At 39.5% G+C, this 21,015-nt stretch overlaps 1 protein-coding gene and 1 pseudogene across 2 annotated transcripts; both read right to left on the reverse strand.

Annotated features, from left to right (window-relative positions):
• Positions 1 to 235: 235 nt before the first annotated feature.
• Positions 236 to 3,287, reverse strand: LOC104588658 (small ribosomal subunit protein uS12). The gene is made up of 4 exons (XM_010246677.3): positions 3,154 to 3,287; positions 952 to 1,107; positions 741 to 867; positions 236 to 613 (listed from the first exon to the last, which is right to left on the reverse strand). The coding sequence occupies exons 1-4, from the start codon at positions 3,156 to 3,158 to the stop codon at positions 473 to 475; spliced, it is 429 nt and encodes a 142-aa protein (XP_010244979.1). The 5' UTR covers positions 3,159 to 3,287; the 3' UTR covers positions 236 to 472.
• A 4,626-nt stretch (positions 3,288 to 7,913) lies between these two features.
• LOC104588657 (chalcone--flavanone isomerase-like) lies at positions 7,914 to 9,694 on the reverse strand (annotated as a pseudogene). The gene is made up of 4 exons (XR_016082790.1): positions 9,574 to 9,694; positions 9,235 to 9,393; positions 8,655 to 8,884; positions 7,914 to 8,590 (listed from the first exon to the last, which is right to left on the reverse strand). The product of XR_016082790.1 is annotated as a chalcone--flavanone isomerase-like (transcript).
• Between the last annotated feature and the right edge of the window lie 11,321 nt (positions 9,695 to 21,015).

The raw sequence follows: 21,015 nt of genomic DNA on the forward strand, positions 1-21,015 counted from the left end.
TATCTGAAATTAGAAACATCAACCTCTTTCTGAATTTTATCCTAATATTCAAGCGATAGCCCTATATCAGAAGCATGAATTCATAGCCAAGAGGGGCTCCAAACGTGAGAAGAGGACCCACGTTGTTAAATCTTAACTGATCTAAAAAAGTTTCTCCGACTAGTAGAAGAAAACAAAGTTTAGCAACCTCTCGTACATCACGAGGCAGAGATTAAGACACCACTACACCAGTGAATAGAGAAAGGAACAGTGTTGCATTACATTATCCTAAACGATAAAAGGAGATAGAAATTCTGCAAAATCTTATAAAACTGCAAAATTAAAAAATAAACCGTTCACAAAATCCACTCTCAAAATTACCATCCTCGAATAGATCTTTAATTTAATACTAGAATGAAAGTTCAATCTCTTTTTTTTCTTGATGGATGATAAAATTCCACATTAACCTAGGTAAAAACAAAACATTCTCCATCTAAGACCTTGGCTTCTCCTTCTTCTCCTTGAAAAGAGCCAAGAGAGACACGCCTGATACTTTAACAACCTTGAATCTAACTCCGGGAATATCTCCCACAGCATGTCCCTTGCGTCCAAATCCTGCAATCAAAACTTCGTCCTGCACAAAAATAAGAATACCTAAGGTTAAAGAAGGAATTAGAAGTATTTGTTCTTATGGCAGTTGAACTTTAAACAATGGCTATTTATTGAGTGTGTCGTGTGTGTGTTCTTCAAACGCAACATACATTCTCTTCTATGTAGTTCAAGCAACCATCGTTGGGGACAAAGGCTGCAATCTTCTTCCCATTCTTAATCAACTGAACTCTAGCACACTTTCTGATAGCAGAGTTCGGCTGCTTAGCTTCAATACCACTGTGGAAGTGAAATCAGTCAGGTTGGGTATAGAAATTATAACTGTCAGTTGAAACGAGGACATGCAATTGATTTCAGTCTTACATCTTTTCAAGAACAATGCCTTTGGCGTGAGAGGACCCAGCAAATGGCTTCTTCCACTCATTGCCAAGGTGTGACTTCTTATATGCTTTATCAGCCCACCTCTGCCTCCTACGGTGGGACTTGAGCTTGCGACCAGCTCCCATTCCACGTGTCTTCCTATACAAAAATGAAAGTTTTGGTTACAGTAACGAATGAAGGAGCGAGAGAGAGAGGGAATGCATTTAAGAAAATAAATCGCAAGGATATAAATTTTAGGCTTGATCCCATTTAAGGAATCATCCATTTACATTTTATAGCTTTCACAGATGCAGATTTCTTTTCCAAATAAAGAAGTTACAGAAACAAGAAACCTATGAGAAATCTCACAAACACTCAAGACTCAGTTTGGAAGGAGTACAAATACAAATATGTACAGTGCAAGTATATAATAAAAAATACAAAATACAAGGCTTTGCACTCTACATATTTGTATATGTACTTATTTCATATGTATTTGTGCTCTTGCAAAGCTGGAAAGAATGCACATACAAATATGTACAGTACAAAGCCTTATTATATGTTGTATTTCTAAACCTGTATATGCATTTGCACTATTTGTATATGTACTTATTTCATATGTATTTGTGCTCTTGCAAAGCTGGAAAGAATGCACATACAAATATGTACAGTACAAAGCCTTATTATATGTTGTATTTCTAAACCTGTATATGCATTTGCACTCCTTCCAAAACTGAGTCTAAAAGCCAACTTTACATGTGCACAATACAATACAATACAAAGGATGAATCTAGCCCTTCATGTTAAACAATGTAGAGATTTTTTACCCCAGAAGGATATAATACCAAAGGAGCATTGTCCAATCAACCCCCAACACAGTGAATTTGATGAAAACCATCAGATTGGTTACCACTTTTATGATACCAATCAATTGGTTATGAATTTTTCCAGTGTCATAGCCAAACGCCCAAACCCTATCAGTTAATCCTGTTGTCAACTGATTAAAATTTGAAGATAACCTTTTACCATGAGACAGACTTTGTGGTACTCATGGTTGAAACTCATGAAAATTTTCACGGAGCCTTGTAACAAGGCTATCCTGAAGGCATAATCCTCCCAAATCATTCTAAATATTCGTTTCAAACGTTTAATGATGAAAGTGCCTACTAATGAAGTAACATAATCTGTCAACTGACAAAATGTTTGCTTTTAAGATAGGATTCTTACATGAAAGCAATATCCAAATGATCACAAGGCACTGATTTCAACCAATATCCAAATCTAATTCATTGTAGTTTAAACGACCGTTGCTGCCTTACTGCAAGACTATACAACTGACTTAAATCTCTAAACCCCACAAATAAATACCTCTCGAATCCAAAAGCCAGGCATCAATCAATAGACTACCAGATTCATCACAAAATTCCTTAGCAATTGGAGCTTTGTCAATAAATATTGAGCTCAAGGCTTGTATTCTGGAAAGATACCCAAGTTATTTGCCATGGAAACACATCCTTAGGATCACACTGTTGAATCCTAGTTTACCAGGAGAACTGTTTGAGTCCACGTTGAGGATCCAAGGACTCTGTTCCCAGAGCATCCTAATGCTTGCGAATTCATGAAAAAAAATGCTTTCACGGGTTTCATTAATCGGAAACTGCAGAAATATCTCTCTAATATGAACTTCGTACTTTTAACAGACGATTACGAAACTTATAATTCTTTTAAGTTGTATTGAAAATATGCAGTCACTATACCGGAGAGTCCGACGACATTGACCAAATGGAATATCAAAAATGCATATATGAGCGTAGATGACGAACTGCAACATATGCCCTAACTTCCAATCCTTAAATCAGAAACAACAATTGTGGTCATCTGTTTTCTTAGAACTGAATATTTATCATCCATCAAAAAGAATGATACTAATGAACCAACAAAATTCCCTCTTAGAAAGCATTGCTAAGATATAACATGGATTTAAAACAAGCAAATTACATTGAAGTGCCACAAGTTTGAATCGAAGAACCAGAAGATATCACTAGATCTCAACTACTGAAGACTGAAACTAGAACGTTTTAAGAATTTAGGGGAGTGATAAACGAATCAACAAGAGGAACCACCGAAAACAAAGAAATAGGCAAAGAAAAGACACACTTTCGCAGAATCCATGGTAGCAACGTAGGAAGGTGTGAATGATCTTACCCCATGGCGACAGAAAGGTAGAGGCTCCTCGACTGTAACAGAAACTGAGGCGCTTCAAGGATGAGGAAGAAGCAAATGCCACAAACCCTAACCCTACAAACGAACCATGTTATATATAGAACCTTCACCCGGTTCAAATTCTTTAATAGACGGAATTTGCTGCTCCCTTTAATTAATATGACCGAACCGTCCTCAGTATAAATTAAGGTTTAGTCATTAGTGGGGTGCAACTTGGATTGGATCGGACTGCGCCCAGTGAAATTTTGGCCAAAGCCCAAACCAAGCCCGCCTAAGTTTTTTTCCGACGCCAACCAAATCCGCCCAAGTTGCACCTTTGAGATTGGGCTTCTTGCACTTTTGCCGATTGCTTCAATCATTTTACATTTTCCTTCCTATATTCTCCGATATTCCATTGACCTCCCTATATTTGTAGATTGATTGCATTCGTGTCCTTATTGCCAAAAACAACCTAAAACTCTTTTTTATGGAAGGCAACACAAAATTGTTAAAGCTGCACTTACTAATTCAGCTGAAACTTCAAAAATGAATAGTATTCTTTGTATATTAGCTTTACTTCAGTTCAAAAATATTTGTAAATTCTAATTAAAAAAAACAAAAGTTTTCCTCCAGGTAGAGAAATAGATGAACCAAAAAATAAAAAATAAAAATGAAAAATATGAAGACTATTAATTTAAAAATAAAAGTATAACTCAATTTTCTTGGTAAAAAAAATATAACTCAATTTTTATTAAAACTTGCAAATTGTTTTCTAACTTCATGTATAATTGAAGGCAAAATCTATGGTGCATCTGTTGCACTATGCCACAAAAGATGTGGTTGGTAGAATGTGATGGTAAGAACACTTTGTTTAGTGTGAAAGTACACTTTATAAAAAATGAACCAATGAAAATTAATTAATATGATTGGTTGAGGTTTAGATTTAAATGAGACCAATATTAGTGAATGCACCGCAATTGAACTCCTAATTGAAATAATAGCTTATGAATGTCAAACTATGTTTAGTTGCAGTGCAAATTTATTTGCATCGATACAAAATTATAGTAGTACAAATTATTTGAGTGCAAAATTTGATTTATTTATATTTCAAATTTTACCTTACTTTGTTTAATTGCAGTACAAATGAAGTAAAATAAGACTCGAATGCAGAATAAAATAAAATTTGCATTTTTTTTTCATTTGCACTCCTACATATTTCATTCTAACCACATAAAAAGAATGGGACAATTGGGTCCACATGTTCTGTTCAGAAACCACAATCCACATCCACAAATAAAATTTAGGCTACGTTTTTTATTTGATTTATGTGTAATTAAGAACCCATATCTAAGAATATCACCCACACCAACAAATTGAATGCCTTTCTTATGGGATTTTTAGAAATAGATTTGGATTTGATCTGTCGGATCCCTAAAAGATATGAGGTAACTTTTTGGTCTAGAGGAAACAAACAAAAAGTTGTGAAAACATTGCCTTACGGAAGGAAGGAAGAAGCGAGCCTTTTGAGATATTGAATGATGTAGTGGAACAGGGACCATGGGATGTACTGCAGTGCAGTTTTATGACTTAGAAATTGTAATAAATAGAAACCTAAACATGATAGGTTAACAGGGCTTTTGAAATTCACCATAAACAGGAGCTTTCCCTCGCTTTTAAAACCAGTCAAAAGGCGAATTATTTAGATGTCAAAATTTCAAGAACCAGCAACAATAGTAGTCATTTTCCTTCTCTTTCCGTGTGATTATTGCTTTGTTGATCAAGATTATCAGAAGGGCTTATTCAATTTCTACCATGTATTGATTTTGTTATAAGTTATAAGATAGGCATTCCAACAGTGGGACATTAACAACATTTTTGAAAAGAGAAAGGAGGCTTGCTCGAGATCAAGCGACTAAGTGTATGTTTGGTTCCATTGGAGTTTATAGTGGGGTCATTTATTACTTTAAACATTTATCTATACTATCTTATTTTAAATGTTTCTTGTTTTTTTTTTGTTTGATTGGGCATCATTTTAAACATTTATTGCTTCCTACCTTAGATTAATACCCATAAAAGCATGAAAGAAATGTTGGGCGTTAGGAGAAACGAAAATTTGACGTTTCCACAAATGCCCCATGCACAAAAGACCAAGCATTTCAATTTCTTAGTATTTATTTGATAAAAAGGTAACCAAATAGTGGTTTCATATGCAATAAACACAATTTCAATAAATGCCAATGGACCAAACATCCTCTAAGAAGACAAAAACCTTGAATGATCTAAGGCCCTGTTTGATTCGCATGAATAGGGGTCCATAATTGGAATTGGAATGGACTATTCTGACACCAATTGTTTGGTTTGGTGGAATCAGAATCTCATTCCCTTTCCTGTTAGAATGAATTCCCTTGAGGGAATGGCTATTCCCTGCCCCTCCCTTGGGAATGAAATCTCAATCCTTGAGAATGAAACCAAGCATTTTAGATTCTTGGTGTTTATTTGATAAATTGTGAAACCACATAGTGGTTTCATATGCAATAAACACAAACACCCATGTGGCACTGATGTGTTGGTGCTTTTTCAATAAATGCCAATGGAACCAAACATCCTCTAAGAAGACCCATCCTTTGAATTATCTAAAGCCCCATTTGGTTTAAAGGAATAGGGGTCCATAATTGGAATAGGAATGGGCTATTCCAGTTACAACTGTTTGGTTTGGCAAAATCAGAGTCCCATTCTCATTCCTGCTAGAATGACATTCCCCCATTTGAGGGAATGGCCATTCCCTGCCCCTCCCTTGGGAATGAAATCTCAATCCTGTGGTTAATTTCTGATTAGAGTGTGGTTAATAAATCCAATGTATCTCACAAACAAAGCAATTTAGCATGCCTTTTTTGTTTATCAAGATCTGCTCCAAGTACTAGGAACAATGGGTCTACACGTTTTTGTTAGGGAAAATTTTCGATTAGTACCATGTACTTTGGGTCTAGTGTCACTTTGGTCCCCAAACTTTAAAATACAATAATTCAGTACCGAACTTTCAAATGTGACAATCCGGATCCTACCGTTAACTAGTTGTTAATCAATCATTAAGTGACATTTTAAAAAGACACAAATGCCCTTCAAGTGTCATCTAATTTTCTTTATCAAGTATGCAAACATTAAGCAAGAAAATTAATAGTCCCAAATCCTTGCTATTTCTATTCAAGAATGTTGGGGGTCACTAGAATGCCCACTCAAACGTAACCCCAACTTTCTTGAATGGAAGAAGCAAGGATTTGGGACTTTTAATTTTTTTTTGGTCAATGTTGGTATAGTTGATAAAGAAAATTAGATGACACTTGAAGGGCATTTGTGCCTTTTTAAAATATCACCTAATGGCTAATTAACAACTAGTTAATGGCAAGTACTTAATTATCACATTTTGAAAGTTCGAATACTGAATTATTGTATTTTAAAGTTCGGGGACCAAAGTACCACTAGGTGCAAAGTACATGATATTAATCAGAAATTTTCCCTTTTTTGTTATTTGTCTTCATAGGAATGTAAGGATGCACGAATTTTTTTGTTATTTATTTTCGCAAGAATGCATGGTCAAGGAAATTTGTTCTTGTTGCTTCTATCTTCTATTTTTTCTTCATTATTTCTCTTAAGATTTTTTTTGTTGGTTTTGAATCACTTCATTGGTGTTCTTAGGTCCACTTCCTCTAGGATCTGTTTTAGTGGTGTTTGGCATTTCTTCTTTTTATTTTTCTCTTATTTTTTTATTTGTGAGACTAATGTTTCTTAATGGCTCGCCAAATTCAATTAAAATCAAATATTCGAATATAGAATCGAATTCCAATATTCAATATTTGTCGGATATTGGTTTTCTAATCGAAATCCAATTCAAACATAGATTGATTCTATTTGTGTTTGGTCCATTTACCTATTAATGGATCACATGGCATGATTTTGAAGAAATGAAATGCTTTGCACATGGTTTTTAAAAACGAACTGGTCAGCGGTCCGGTTACCAGTTTGAACGGTCCGATCATTTGACCCGAATGGCTGGCTCATTTTGGCAAAAAAAATTAAAAAATTTGAAAAACGGTCAAAATTGTTTGAACGGTTAACTGGCCGGTTCAGTGGTTTGCTGACCAAAATCAATGATTTTGGGGAAAAAAGCGGTTTGGGGGGAAAATGGAACCGGTCAAAGTAACCGGTTCCTGGTTTTTCCGGTCCGTTCGTCCAGTCTGATATGGTTTTGAAAACCATGGCTTTGCATATAAAGTTGTGATCAATAAGATCAAAATTTATTTATTAGGTATTTGGTAAGTCTTTTTGTATGATCTTTTGGGTTTTTAACATTAGAATACCAAAATTTGATCTCTCTCTTTGACAGTGAAAGATGGGAAGCCAAAAAAACATATACCCTAAAAAGCTCATGAAAGTCTAATCTCTTTTTGCACTTAAAATGGTGTTTAATTCCATTGGTATTTATCTAAAAACAGCCATAACTCACCGCCATTTAGGCATTTCCAAATGTTGTTTAGTTAAACCTTTTATCAAATAAACATTTTTCTCATGTTATTTGAAAGTTATTTATTGGGGCTTGAGGATAACGTATTTATTATGTTTTCCCTAACACTTGGCATTTTTCACTATTCAGTTGCCTAATGGCACCTAGCTAGCTGTCAAAAAATGATAAAAGAATGTTTTTAACCACTTTTTTTTTTTCAATGAAAATGTCGTATAAAACATTTATTTAATAAAGCACAATAGGACTAAAAAGCCTCAAAATCTTTCATTTAACAGCTCTTTAATCATGGTAGACTGGGATATTTAACAAGCAGTCTAGGTGTTTAAAGATATGACCCCAAATAGGGTGCAACTCGGGTTGGCCCGAGGGTTTGGGCTTCAGGTTGGCCTTCTTAAAATTTAAACCTATCCCTAACCCAGAAAAGTTGCACCCCAAACCCTAAAACCTCATTACATCTTTTGGCTATCAACTCTGCAACTGCAACGAACTTGCCAAGTGGCAACTTTATTTAATGGGATTATTAAAGGTTGATAATCCCGGCCTGATAACTAAAATATGATCATTATAGTTATCATGCAAGGAGATGGTAACAAGAAACAACTAACAACAGAACTAGGATTTATTTTTATTAATTCTCTCCCCCAGCTGCAGCTAGGCGCCTACTGCCTTGAAATCTCCTCCAGAAATTATTTCAATTTTCTTGCCATCCTTCACCAGGTATGCTTCTCCATTGACCTTCAATTCATTCTCAGCGTCAAAATCCTTCAATAAACCAGAAACCCGCTCAGCCAAACTCCGCTTCGTTGCAGGTGAAACACCATGCTTGCCAATGATCGTCTCCAACACTGTTTCGGACAGTGGTTTGTTCTCTATTACTGCATTTCCTTGTTCAGGTATGGACTCATCTTTGGAGAAGCCGATCTTCAGGATAAGAAGAGAAAAAGAAAGAGAAATGAAGAAACGATCCAATTAGCTAGGGACTGACCGTCAAGAATCCAAGGGGTGATTGTGTGAATAGAATAGAAGCTCCGGGTGAAAAGACTTGGTCCTTGAAGACATGGATGAACTTCTCCACCGCCTTGGCCTCTGCCCCTGCGTCAGCGCAAATTCCCACAGATTTCCAATATGCTACGCAGTTCTCAATCACCTTCTCTGAGTATTGCGGACCCGTCAACAGCCTGATAAACCTCACCTGTATGAATTTCTCAAAGGGACCTACATACCCACGAGCACAGATGACAGAACCATATATATTAATTAATCATCATGATATATATCATTCTATCACAACGACTTCATATTGTGGCAATCTGAGTCCAGAATTTCCGATAGAAAAGAGAAAATTAGAAATGGAGATCTGCTCTTGGATTAAAAACGTTCGTTCAATTCGTTTTTATAGTTATGATTTAGTTTTATTAATTTATGCTGCCATGCATACAGTCGATGAATCAATACTGCCTCGGTGGGCGGTGGCCTGCGTGTGTTGCAATATTGTCGTCATTTGTCAAGGAATTAATTAACTGAGAGTACTATTGTTTGTTGTTGTTACTTTGTTAATGATTTACCGGTGACAACATCTCTGAAGAAGTCGATAGCGTCTGTCAGTTCTGCGGCAGTCTTGCCCCGCCACTTAACAGCGAGTGACGGAATAGCTATGTCTTCCAGGTACACACCGATGGCCGTAAACTTGATGAACTGACCGTCTAGTTCTAAACCCCTCACACCTGCCCCCAAAAATGAAGAGTGATTATAATTACTTAAAAACCAGTGAAATACTGAAGTATATATGTATATGTCCTACGCATTCACATTGAGAGTGAGACATACAAAAGCAAGGAACAAATGATATCATGATTCCTTATTTCTTTATTGAAAAAGAAAAGAAACAAAATTAAAATATATACCTGCACCACCGAGGAACATGGTCTTGGTTGAACCGGGTGGCTTTACGGTTGGAGGGAAACTGAAGCTTTCGACCTGCAATCCCTAGACAAATGGTGCCATAGCCATCTCTCTCTCTCACACACACACACAGTCACAGTATCCACAGGAAGACGACGATACTTAACTCCCTCCGGCCTCCGGTTCCTCTGGACGGACGGAAACAACAATAGATGCAACATCGATTTTTATAGATGGAAGAGCTGAACGGCCCAAATTTCACGGCGGGTAAAGAATAGTGGGCAGAACATCCCGTTTGGGAAGAGCTAGCGTACCCCGGATCTGAATTGGTACTGTACAATTACTTTTTTTTTCGGTAAAAGAGGATTTTTACGGTGGGAGTTCGAATGATCGAATCTGCTAACCACAATACATTGCTTGCCGGTCATATTCAAACATGGATTGCTCTAAGTATGAAGATAAGGCTGTAAAGACTGCTTATTAGGCTTTTGCTGTGACGGAAGCTGAACTCGGTCGATAGATCCGGACTCGCCAAAATGACGACGAGTCCCGTTGCACTAATTCAATACATTTTACCTTACTTTTATCACTGCTCAAACGTCAGCAGCATCATATATTTATGTGAGAGGATGGACCGACAGATGTGGATCCGGGTGGCACGTTAGGTAAGCACGATGTGTGACAATCATATGTGGGTTCGGATGTAGTGGCACATTAGGTAAGTACAATAAGTGAGCAAGCAACAGCTGTGTGATAGACATTTTTGCTCAATTATCCATTATTTTATTATTTTTGTCAAAATAATTAAAAAAAAAACATAAATGAGTCATAATTCCCACCACGTTTAGGTTTTTCTTTTTTATTGTTTTTATTTTTAATTATTTTGACAAAGATAAGAAAATAATGGATAATTTTTGTGTAACGGAACAAAAATGTTTGGATGAAAGGCATGCATTAACTAGGACATGTGTCACACAGTTATTACGTGCTCACTCATTGTGCTTACCTAACGAGGCTACTACATCCGGACCCGATAGATGTACCTTACTTTTATCACAGCTCAAACGCCAGCATCATTTGCACCCAAATGCACATCTTAGCGAGTTCAAATCTCCTCCTCACGAGATCGGATCTGCTCCTCACATAGGGCGCCTCACACGTGCCTTACACGCACATCCTGCCATGCATTGGGAACATCTCCCATACTTTTAAGTTATTATTCACGGAAGATGTTCCCAATACATGGTGGATGTGCATGTGAGGCGTCCAAGTGTGAGGAGCAGATCCCGTTCCCCTCCTCACGAGGGGCTGCCCCACAACGTCCCACAGCATATCCCCAGAACCGATGATGTCATCACCAGGAGATGTTCCCAATACACGGTGATGATGTGTTATGGGATGTTGTGGGGTGACACCTCTTGGGGAGGAGATATGAACTCCATCTCATTGTGTCATGTGGGAACATCTCCAATCTCATTTTCATTTAAAGACTTCCTTCCCCCCCTCCCTTTTTTTATAGAGAAGTATAGATAGACCCATTGCATAATTCTGATTTTCACTCCAGATTTACAATATTTCAAAAGGTCAATTACCCCTACCCTATGCACCAATGCCCGTCCATGAAGGCATCAACTCCAAGTTGGCACCTATCCTAATTGTACTTTAGGCCTATGAATTCTGACCTTGGGGGCTGAACCATCATTCACCCTTTTAAGTTTACCCTTAAGAATATATCTATCACGTGTTAAATTATGAGGGCGCAAGTTATGCGACAATTCCTTCCATTTCGTACATGGATTTTCATGCTTTAATGGCGGTTGCATCTTCGAAATTTCATAATAGAGATGAGTGACTGCAATTCACGACGGATAGGAAAAATGAGTAGGAAATCCTGTTTGGCTTTAGAACGATTAGAAGTTTACAATTGTTGATTGCCAATGAACAGATTTAAGTTTGGCAATCAATTCTCTTCTTTACTACTTATTGGCTTAGTTGTTGGTATGGTTTGTTCGGGAGCTTCTTGTCGAGTTTATCTCTGTTGAAGGTTTGACCCTTCGTTTTGGTGTTTTATGGATTTGCGTTGGAGAGTCCTCAAAAGCTCTTTCTCTCGTGCTCAGAATTGGTTTCTTTCTTTCAATGATTGGTCACTAATCTGGATTTATTTCTCCATTTTTTATTAATCTCTTGAAATATTTGTGTTCGATTTATGGTTGAACAGGCTTCGGATGCCATGTGGCACCTCTGCGGTTGCCTTATCACCTCGGCCATGTTAGCACCACGTCATGTGGATAAGCTCCTCGGCCACATCAACACCACATCACGCGGATAAGAGCGACCAAGACAAGGGTGCATCATACGGATGAGGACAACTCCTTTGGGGATTAGGTCTTATCCCGAAGACCTTTGGGGGGTTATGGTTGATATGGCTCCGAATGCCACGTGGCACCTCCGCGTCTGCCTGATCACCTCAGCCATGACAAAACCACATCATGTGGATAAGCACTTCGGCCACGTCGGTACCATGATACGCGGATAAGTGTGACCAAGACAGGAGAGCATCGTACGGATAAAGACAACTCTGCTGGAGATTAGGTCTTATCCCGAAGATCTCGGCGGGCAACCTCATCCTGACGACCCTAGAAACCTCATCCGATTAGGACATGCATTTCCGGTTATAAAAAGGTACCTCCCGCTCAAGGTAAGGAATCAAACTTTTGACTTATGCATTGTTACTTTGCTCGGACTAGCGTTGTTCTCTAACTGTTCGGCCCGACCACCCATCGTCCTCAACTAACTTGAATGTCAGAGTATCTACCTAGGGATAACTCCTTGGGCCTTTGACCACTTTCTTGATTTCAGATCTTGGAGCACAGCTTTGTCCTTTCACTTTGATTCCACCCAGTTGGAAAGATTATCTGATTGCGACCTCAATTCAAGACCTACCTCGGATCGAACAACATCACTATATGTTTTGAAATTTTAATCAACAATTATGGGCATTTTTATCTTTTAAAATTTATCTGTTAGACTTTTCAAAGGTCAACAACGTATATATAAGTACGTTTTGAGAGTTTAGGGTGCATTTAAATAGTTTGTGAAAAATACAAGGTATATACTTTATTTATTTTTGAATATGAGAAGTAATAAAACTTGTCTTACTATATAACAAACTAATATTAACTATAAATTTATCGTCTACCGCTGCGAGGACCTTTTTGACCTCATCGTCGACCGCTTTCCACCGCTCCGGGGCTAGGTTGCGTTTCTTCTGTCTAACGGGCCTAACAATTCTGATCGTAGAGGTTCCTGGACGGAAGCGCCGATCTGAAGCGTTCGAGCTGGGTCCACTGCTGAGGTCGGAACCGCGACTGTTTCTTCTGTTGGCGCGGCTCGTTCTTCGCCTTGCTCCATTGACCGCTCCAGCTCGAGGTTATTGGCTACCTTGGTTTTTCCCTTCAGGGCGGCGACGTAACACTTACGGGACTCGAGCTGGTCGCCCCGTGCTACTCCCACACCGAAGTCGGTTGGGAACTTCATAGCCAAATGGTAAGTGGAGACCACCGCCCGTAGGACATGGGTAATCGGTCGACCTACTATGGCATTGTAGGGGGAGAGGGTCGCGACCACCAAGAAGTCGTGCTTGAACCTGACCACACAAGGCCACGTGCCGACTTCCACAGGTACTCTTATTTTCCCAAGGGGCCAGACTTCCTCTCCGCTGAAGCCTACCAAAGGAGTGTCTGCGGGCTTCAGGTCGCCTCTCTACAACTGGAGCTAGTCAAACGCAACTTTGAAGAGGATGTCGGCTAAGCTGCCTGAGTCGATGAGTACGCGCCTGACCTCGAAGTCGTTGATTCTTAGCTTTATTACGAGCGCGTTGTCGTGGGGGCAGTGGACCCCTTGCGCATCATCTTCTGTGAAGAAAATTGACTCTTCTGTCCTCGGCCACTTTGGGGGGTTCTGCTCCTCCCGGGTGGCCTCGCGAACCGACGCCCGAGCTGCTGCTGAAGTGCAACCCGCAACGATCGAACCTCCCACTATCATGTGGATGGTCCCCTGAACTGGCCTCTCCTCCGGAGGCTACCTCTGCAGTTGTTCGGCCGGCCTGCTGCTGGACTCTGGGAAATCCTTACCATCTCCCCTTGCCCACCTGTTTTATTACTATTATTATTATTTTGTACAAAGTTTCTTAGATACCCGCAACGGATGAGCTCCTCTATCTCATCGCGGAGGTTTTTACAACTCTCGGTACTGTGACCGTGATCTTTGTGGAAACTGCAATACAGGTTTTTATTCCTTTCATTGGGATTCCCCCTCAGACGGGGTGGCCACTTCACGTACGAGGTGTTCTTGATCGCCATCAAGATTTTAGCCCGCTTCGCGTTCAGTGGGGTGTAATCAGCTTGGTCCGCTACAGGAGGTCGAGGAAACTGACCCAGCCTTGCCCCCCGAGCTGTGTCCTTTTTCTTTCGGCTATCCCCTTGACTGGAAAGCTCTCCTTCCCTCTTTCTTTTTTCGGGCGCACCCTCACCCTTTTGGTTGATCTTCTCTTTGGTGGCTATGAACTTGTCCGCAAGCTTCAGAAACTCGGTTATGGTCACTGGTTGGTTGACAACCATGTGCCATTTGAACTCTTTGTGTGTCATGCCTTTCTTGGCTGCTACAAGGCGTACTGCGGGGTCCAGGCGCGGTGTCTGCATACAAGCATCGTTGAACTGCTTGATATAGCCCCGGATGGACTCTCCCTCTCTTTGCACTAAGCTGAGGAGACTTTCTTCAGTTCGCGGGCACCGTTTTCTGGTGACGAAGTGGGACGTGAAGGCTTGTGCGAACTGCGCCCAACTTCTTATCGACCCAGGTGCCAAGTTTCGGTACCACGTGCGGGCTGCTCCCCAAAAAGTAGTGGAGAAGGCTACGTACATGCACGATTCACTGGCTCGCGCCAGGTGCATCTGTGACTGAAAGACATCTACGTGATCATTTGGGTCAAACGACCCGTCATACTTGTCAAGAGGGGGGGGGGGGGGGGGGGGGGGGGGGGGGGGGGGGGGAGCTTGAAGTCTTTGGACATTGGGACTGCCAGAAGTTCGGAAGACATGGGGGATGGAACCGAGAGGAGGGGAGCTTTGACTTCGGTCGGGCTTACCTCTTCTTTGCCCATGAGTTCAGGCAAATCGCGGGTGACAGATCAGCGAGCTCGGCAGCGACGTCTCTGCTTCTTGGTGGGCTCGGCGTCCGTGCTGCTCACCTCTGCGCTGTCCGGAATGGTTTGTGCAGGAAGTAGCCCGGTCTGCTGGTGATGGCTGCGGACAGAGGGGTCCTGTTTGGAGTCTGTTGCCAGGACCTCGAACCGGTTCTCAAGGAGCGAGGCTTCAAACTTCGACTGCCGAGGTGACGTAGACCTGGCGAGCTGGGGTCCTCCCAACCTGTCCGCCCGCGGTGAGATCGGGGTAGCCGGTCTCTCTCGTCTGCTGCGGGGGGAGGCCTGGTTTTTTAGGAAGTTTTGGGGGACCTCTCCTTGGCCAGAGGGGTGCTCGTCCTGGTAGCGAGACTTATCTTGCTGCGAGGCTGGGTGCCGAGGCGGGAACTGCGACTGTTGAAGTTGAGGTTGAGGCAGCTGGGGGAACTACTGTTGATACTGATACTGGGAGACCTAGTGCAGTACGTGTTGTTGATAGAGCTGAAGTTGCTGGAACTGTTGCATTTGGGCCTGCATGGCCCGCATGCACTGCATCAAGTCCTCTAGTTGGTTTGAGCTGGCCGTTGGGGGCACGACCGAAGGTTCGGTGAACGTCGCTTCGACTGTAGCAGGGAGTGGGGCGACGACAGGTGCCACTGTGAGAGGCACATTCTAGCTGGGTATTCCGTCCGCTGAGAGGGGGACGGTGAACTGTCCGATACAAACAGTAGGAAGATAGGGTTGTTCCCTGGAGTTATCCATTTCCGTGCTTCGTCCGACGTTGCTAGAGGAAGCCATGAGCGTTGGATTGTTTCGAGGAAGAAAAGAACTGAGAAAGTTTAGAGAGAAAGGCCTTTTGAAGCGTTTCCCACAAACGGCGCCAAATGATGTAACGCAATCCGGTCACTCCTAGCTGGCGCTTGCGTGGCTCCTGAGAGGTACCTGAGACGAGAGGAAAGAGGACGAACTCTCGGGGGGTTTCCCGACGGGAACGCTCCGATGCTTAAGTTAGTATTGTGTGCAAGAAGCAAAAGGAGAACGGAGGCTAAGAGTGCAGGTTACGCAAGTGATTCGAAGATACCTTGTTCCTTGAGAATAAGCCCCTTATAACCGAATTTCGTTGCTTCAGGCCCTCTGACTTCTGACAGGGCAGGTATAACCGCCACTATCAGTCTGCCACAGCCGTTACAAGCAAGGCTGAGGTGGCACGCGCGGGGCCGTCGTTGCAGGGTACGTATTTGTTAGGTGCAGGACACCTTTCTAAAGGTGGCAGACGCGGCGAGAGGGACATGCCTGTTGTCCACAGATTTGTCGGGTATGGCGGTCGAGCAGGAAGCCCCCCTGTGGTGTACTGAACTACCCTGAGCCGGGTTATCCTTTGAGTGACAGGCCGCCTCTAGCCGGTTGTGCCGAGCTAGCTGACCCGAGGTGCTTGGGCCTCGGGGTGTCCGGGGAAGGATCGGTGCGTTCTTGCCTGGGAGTGGCCCAAGGTCCATTGGGAGGAGCTCGGGTCTTAAAAGGGGTCGGGGCGCCCCGAACTCGGGACCCCCCGAAGTGCCTTGACCCTAGGGAGGAGGTGCGGGTAAGGCGGCTCCCGATGAGTAGTTTACTCGCCGAGTTGCCGAGCTGAACTCGGTGAGACTTTCCCTCCGAGCTATGCTCACGCTCATTGCGCTATCATGCTGAGTCACTGTTTGAGCAAGGTCATGCCCACGTGTACCGGTGCTGCGAGGTCGGGCCAAATCACCCTCCATCAGAACCTATGGAGAAATAGAAGAATCAAAGAATAAGAACAATTCAGACTTCAAATCCATGAGACTAGCTGATAGTATATATACTTAGAAACTTAGAAAGTGCTTTATCCAAACCTGAATACCTGACAAGGAAATAGCAAGGGGATTAAACCTTGCTTAACTCCAAGAAAAGTGATTGTTTCACCTGTTACTAAAGCAAATAAGCCATAATCCGATTGATTTTTTGCATTGGTCAAGCCTCTTGTGGCAGTTTTGACTTTTAACAGACTACCACAAATTCCATGAACGCTTGGCACTTGACATTTAACGTACCAATCAACCTACATAGGCATTGGTCAAGCCTCTGGTGGTAAAGACAATCATTTAATGTATATATATATATATATATGTATATCATAAAATTATTAGATTATTAACCAATCAACATAAAACATTCAATAAGATATTTCTACAAAGAAGAGCTATCTTTCAACACTTGGCCATTCAACAAGGTCTATAACCATATAAAATTTAGGTTTAACATTCAACAAAATCAACAACAATAAAAATTTAAGCTTAATGATAAAGTTCACAACGATAAACATTAAATAAGGTCCACAACCATGAAAGTTTAAGTTCAATGAGGTCCACAACCATAAATATTCAACAAGGTCCATAAAGAAGATGTATCTTTCAACACTTAAGCAATTTCGGTTTATTGATGCCAACACTCAATTATTAGAGGATGTTACTTACTAATACATGATATCTTTGCAAAAAAGATTAAGACAAACACCAATTAGAATTAAGATAACAAAATAAACATGAACAAGAAAAATAAAATAAAAAACAAAAACTTAACCTAATTCCATACTCTTAAGTTCATCTAAATTGTCATCTAAATGAAGCTTACAATGTGATTTTTGTAGCAAATCTTGTCCACAAATGATAGATTCCACCACTCTTGGATTTAGAGAACTACAAAATGAATCAAGAACACGACCTCTAGTGCTAAAAGCCAAATTAGATGCAACTGTAGATACAAGCATAACTAATAAATCTTGAGCCATCATAGAAAGTACTTGATATCTAGAGGAATTAATTTTCCGCCAAGTCATGTCAAATGATTTATTTTTCTTGATCTTCACATTCCTCCCCTAAATATCTATCCAATTTTGTTTTGGTATCTATACTTAGAGGTGTAAATCGGGTTGGGGCTGCCTGCGGCCCGGCACGACAATTAATGGGCCATGCCAGGCCCGGCATGGAGGTCCATGCTGTGCTGGACCGGGGGTTCAAGGCCCATGGGCCGACACGGCAAGGCACGACAGCACGTGTCGTGCCGCCCGCGGCCCGCGTGTCGGTATGGCCCACCAGGCCCATCACGGGCCATGCTCGGCCCGCTCGAGAATATAGCTGTTGGGCCCCCCTCCCAAAGGGGCCCAATGGGGGGGTTACAGAAATACCCCCCCAACAGCTATAAACAACCATATTAGGGGGGGTATTTCTATATTTTGCTTATGGGGTTGAAAAAATGACATAAATGCCCCCCAATAGCTATATAACAACTAGTTTAGGGGGCATTTTGGGTAGAGTTATAAGTAACTTTACAATGACCAAAATACCCCTCCCAACCAAGGTTCAAAGTATCGGAAGCGCCAAGTGTATTAGAAAGGCAATTTTAAGATACGTATCGGGATATGCCTTGGATACGCATGCATATCGGAGAAAAACTAAGATATACATAGATATGCTTGGAAACACTATAAATACTTTAATAAATCATAAAATACATCAATAACACTAAATATAAGACCTCAATGAGGTGTATATACATTAAATTAATATATTTTAATGATTTTATGAAGAAATATATTATAGCTAATTATAATTTCATTAAAAATCCTATGCTTAATTATAAATTCTTAAGTTTTAATTTTTATGGGATGAGAAAAACCTAACTCTCCTATCCAACCATAAAACATGCATTGGCACAACTTCTATGTGAAAAATATAATTAATAATTATTTATTGTTTAAATAATTATTAGTTATTATTCATTTCCAAAAATTATAAATAAATAAATAAATATTATATCATATATTCAAAAATTAGTTATTAAAGAATAAATTTCAATTGGTCTATGGATATGATAGATCACCCATAGAATTATAATATATTCAATTGTTATGACCAAATGATAAAATATAATTAATTATTATTTATTTTTTAATTCTAAAAATATAAAAAATCAGAAAATATATTAAAGAAGAAATTTCAATTGCTCTATGGATATGATAGATAAATCCATAGATCTAAAACATATTTAGTCTTTATAGGCAAAGAAAAAACTTACACTTTCAAATTTTTTGTTAATTTATATTTTCCCCAAATATTTTCATGAAATTTCCATAAATCTGTTGATAGCACAAAAAAATTGTGATTTTGAATGTAAGAAATGTAGATCAACATAAATTAAAACATCAAAGAAAAAAAAAGAAATCACAAGATATTATAAAGGATTGAAAAAGTTTACCTACTTTTGTCATATTTTTTCAAAATTTGAAAAATCTTAAAAAAAAAAATTAACGATTCACACTTGTTTATTGCAAAACTATGCAACTCTAGCACTTTAAGAATGAAGTTTGAAATTTTAGAGTCATTTGGGGGTGAAATAAGGCTTATTTCGGGGAAAAGAAGCTTGCTTTTCCCCTTTAATTTTTTTTTAGTTTTTTACCGTATCTTTTTCATCGATATGCTACCGATACGCCCAATACACCCCTGATTCGCCCCCAATATGGATCTGGTACGCATGAAAAAAGATGAAACATCCAATTTCCATACATATCCTGTATCGGTTTTTAAAAGATATGATACGATACGCCCCATATCAAGCATATCGTATCAAAATTTTAAACCTTGCTCCCAACAACTAAATAACAAATACTTTTTTGGGTATTTTGGGCAACTGAATTATGTTCAATTCCTATAAATAGCCCTATCCTCCACCATTCTCATCACACCAATTCAACAATTATCTTAATTCTCTCTTTCTCTCTCATACTCATACATTCTCAATTATCTACAATCTGAGAAATTCTGATTAGCTGATTGTCTGATTCTGCATTCTCCAATTCTCAAGTCTTAACTTTATTGAAGTTTCGACTTTCAACAAGAAGAAGGCTTGCTCAACCAGCTCAATTCAGGAGGCTTGGACGTTGAAAGGCTTCAACCATTGAAATCAAGTTGGGATTTTGAACCGACAATCCGGGTAAGTCGAATTAGATTAATTTTTATCTTTTTAGAATTAAAAAAAATGGCCGGCCCTTCTCAAAATCGATTCCCCAACATGTTCACCATGGATGACATTCAATCATATCACAATAGTATTAGTGTTAGCACTGATATGTTTAATGTCAATGGAAATAGAACTCTCACCCCCAAAAGTAGTAATACTATGGGAAAAAGGAGGGCTTCTAAGCTGAGTAGCCTGATTTGGAAAATTTTCAAAGTAGATGATATTGAGGGGAAGAGAAATGGGTTGTTTGCCAAAAATGTAGGAAAAACTTTATTTATTGTAGCAAGGGTGGTACGAGTCATTTGAGCAGACATCTACTCACACATGAGCGAGAGGAAGATGACGGGAGAGAAACAACCCAAACACAGATTGGGAGGGGGACTGGTTTTGGTACTTTTAGATATTCACAAGAAAAAATGAGGCAAGATCTTGCTAAGTATATTGTACATGCAGAACAACCATTTATGTTAGTTGAAGATCCAAAGCTAGAAAAATGGTTGCATAGTTTTGTAAACCCACAATATAAAAAAGTTTCTAGGAATACTATAAGAACTGATGCTTTAAAATTTTTTTATTCATATAAACAAAATTTAATTTATTTGTTAGCAAATCTTACTTCTAAAGTTGCAATTACTTCGGATGTTTGGACATCCAAATTTAATATATATTTGTGTTACCGGCCATTTCATTGATGAAAATTGGCTTTTACATAAAAGAATTCTACGTTTTACTAGGCTTGAATGACCACATAGTGGCCCAGCTATTACTGCAAGTATTTTAAATAAGTTTTGATAATGCTAGCAATAATGATTCTGCAATAAATATTTTAAAATCTCAATTAAAACCATGCCTAAATGGTAAATTATTTCATATTAGATGTGCATGCCACATCTTAAATTTATGTATTCAATATGCATTGAATATTATTTCAAATCATATTTAAAAAATTAGAAATTGTATTATATATATAAAAAGTTATGGGGCAAGAAAACAATAATTTAAATATTTACGCAAAAATTATGGTTTAAAATATAAACATTTTATATTAGATGCAAAGCATAGGTGAAATTCTACCTATGCTATGTTAGAAAGTTGTATATCTCATAAACAAATTCTTTCTGATTTTTATAATTTAAAAATGCCTAGTGATATGATATTTTAGGAAGATTGGGAAATGACAGTTTGTATAAGATATTTTTTTAAATATTTTTTTATGCAACAAATGAATTATTTG

This window comes from Nelumbo nucifera, chromosome 2 (genome assembly GCF_055504915.1).
Source record: "Nelumbo nucifera cultivar China Antique chromosome 2, China Antique-T2T, whole genome shotgun sequence".
Lineage (NCBI taxonomy): Eukaryota > Viridiplantae > Streptophyta > Magnoliopsida > Proteales > Nelumbonaceae > Nelumbo > Nelumbo nucifera.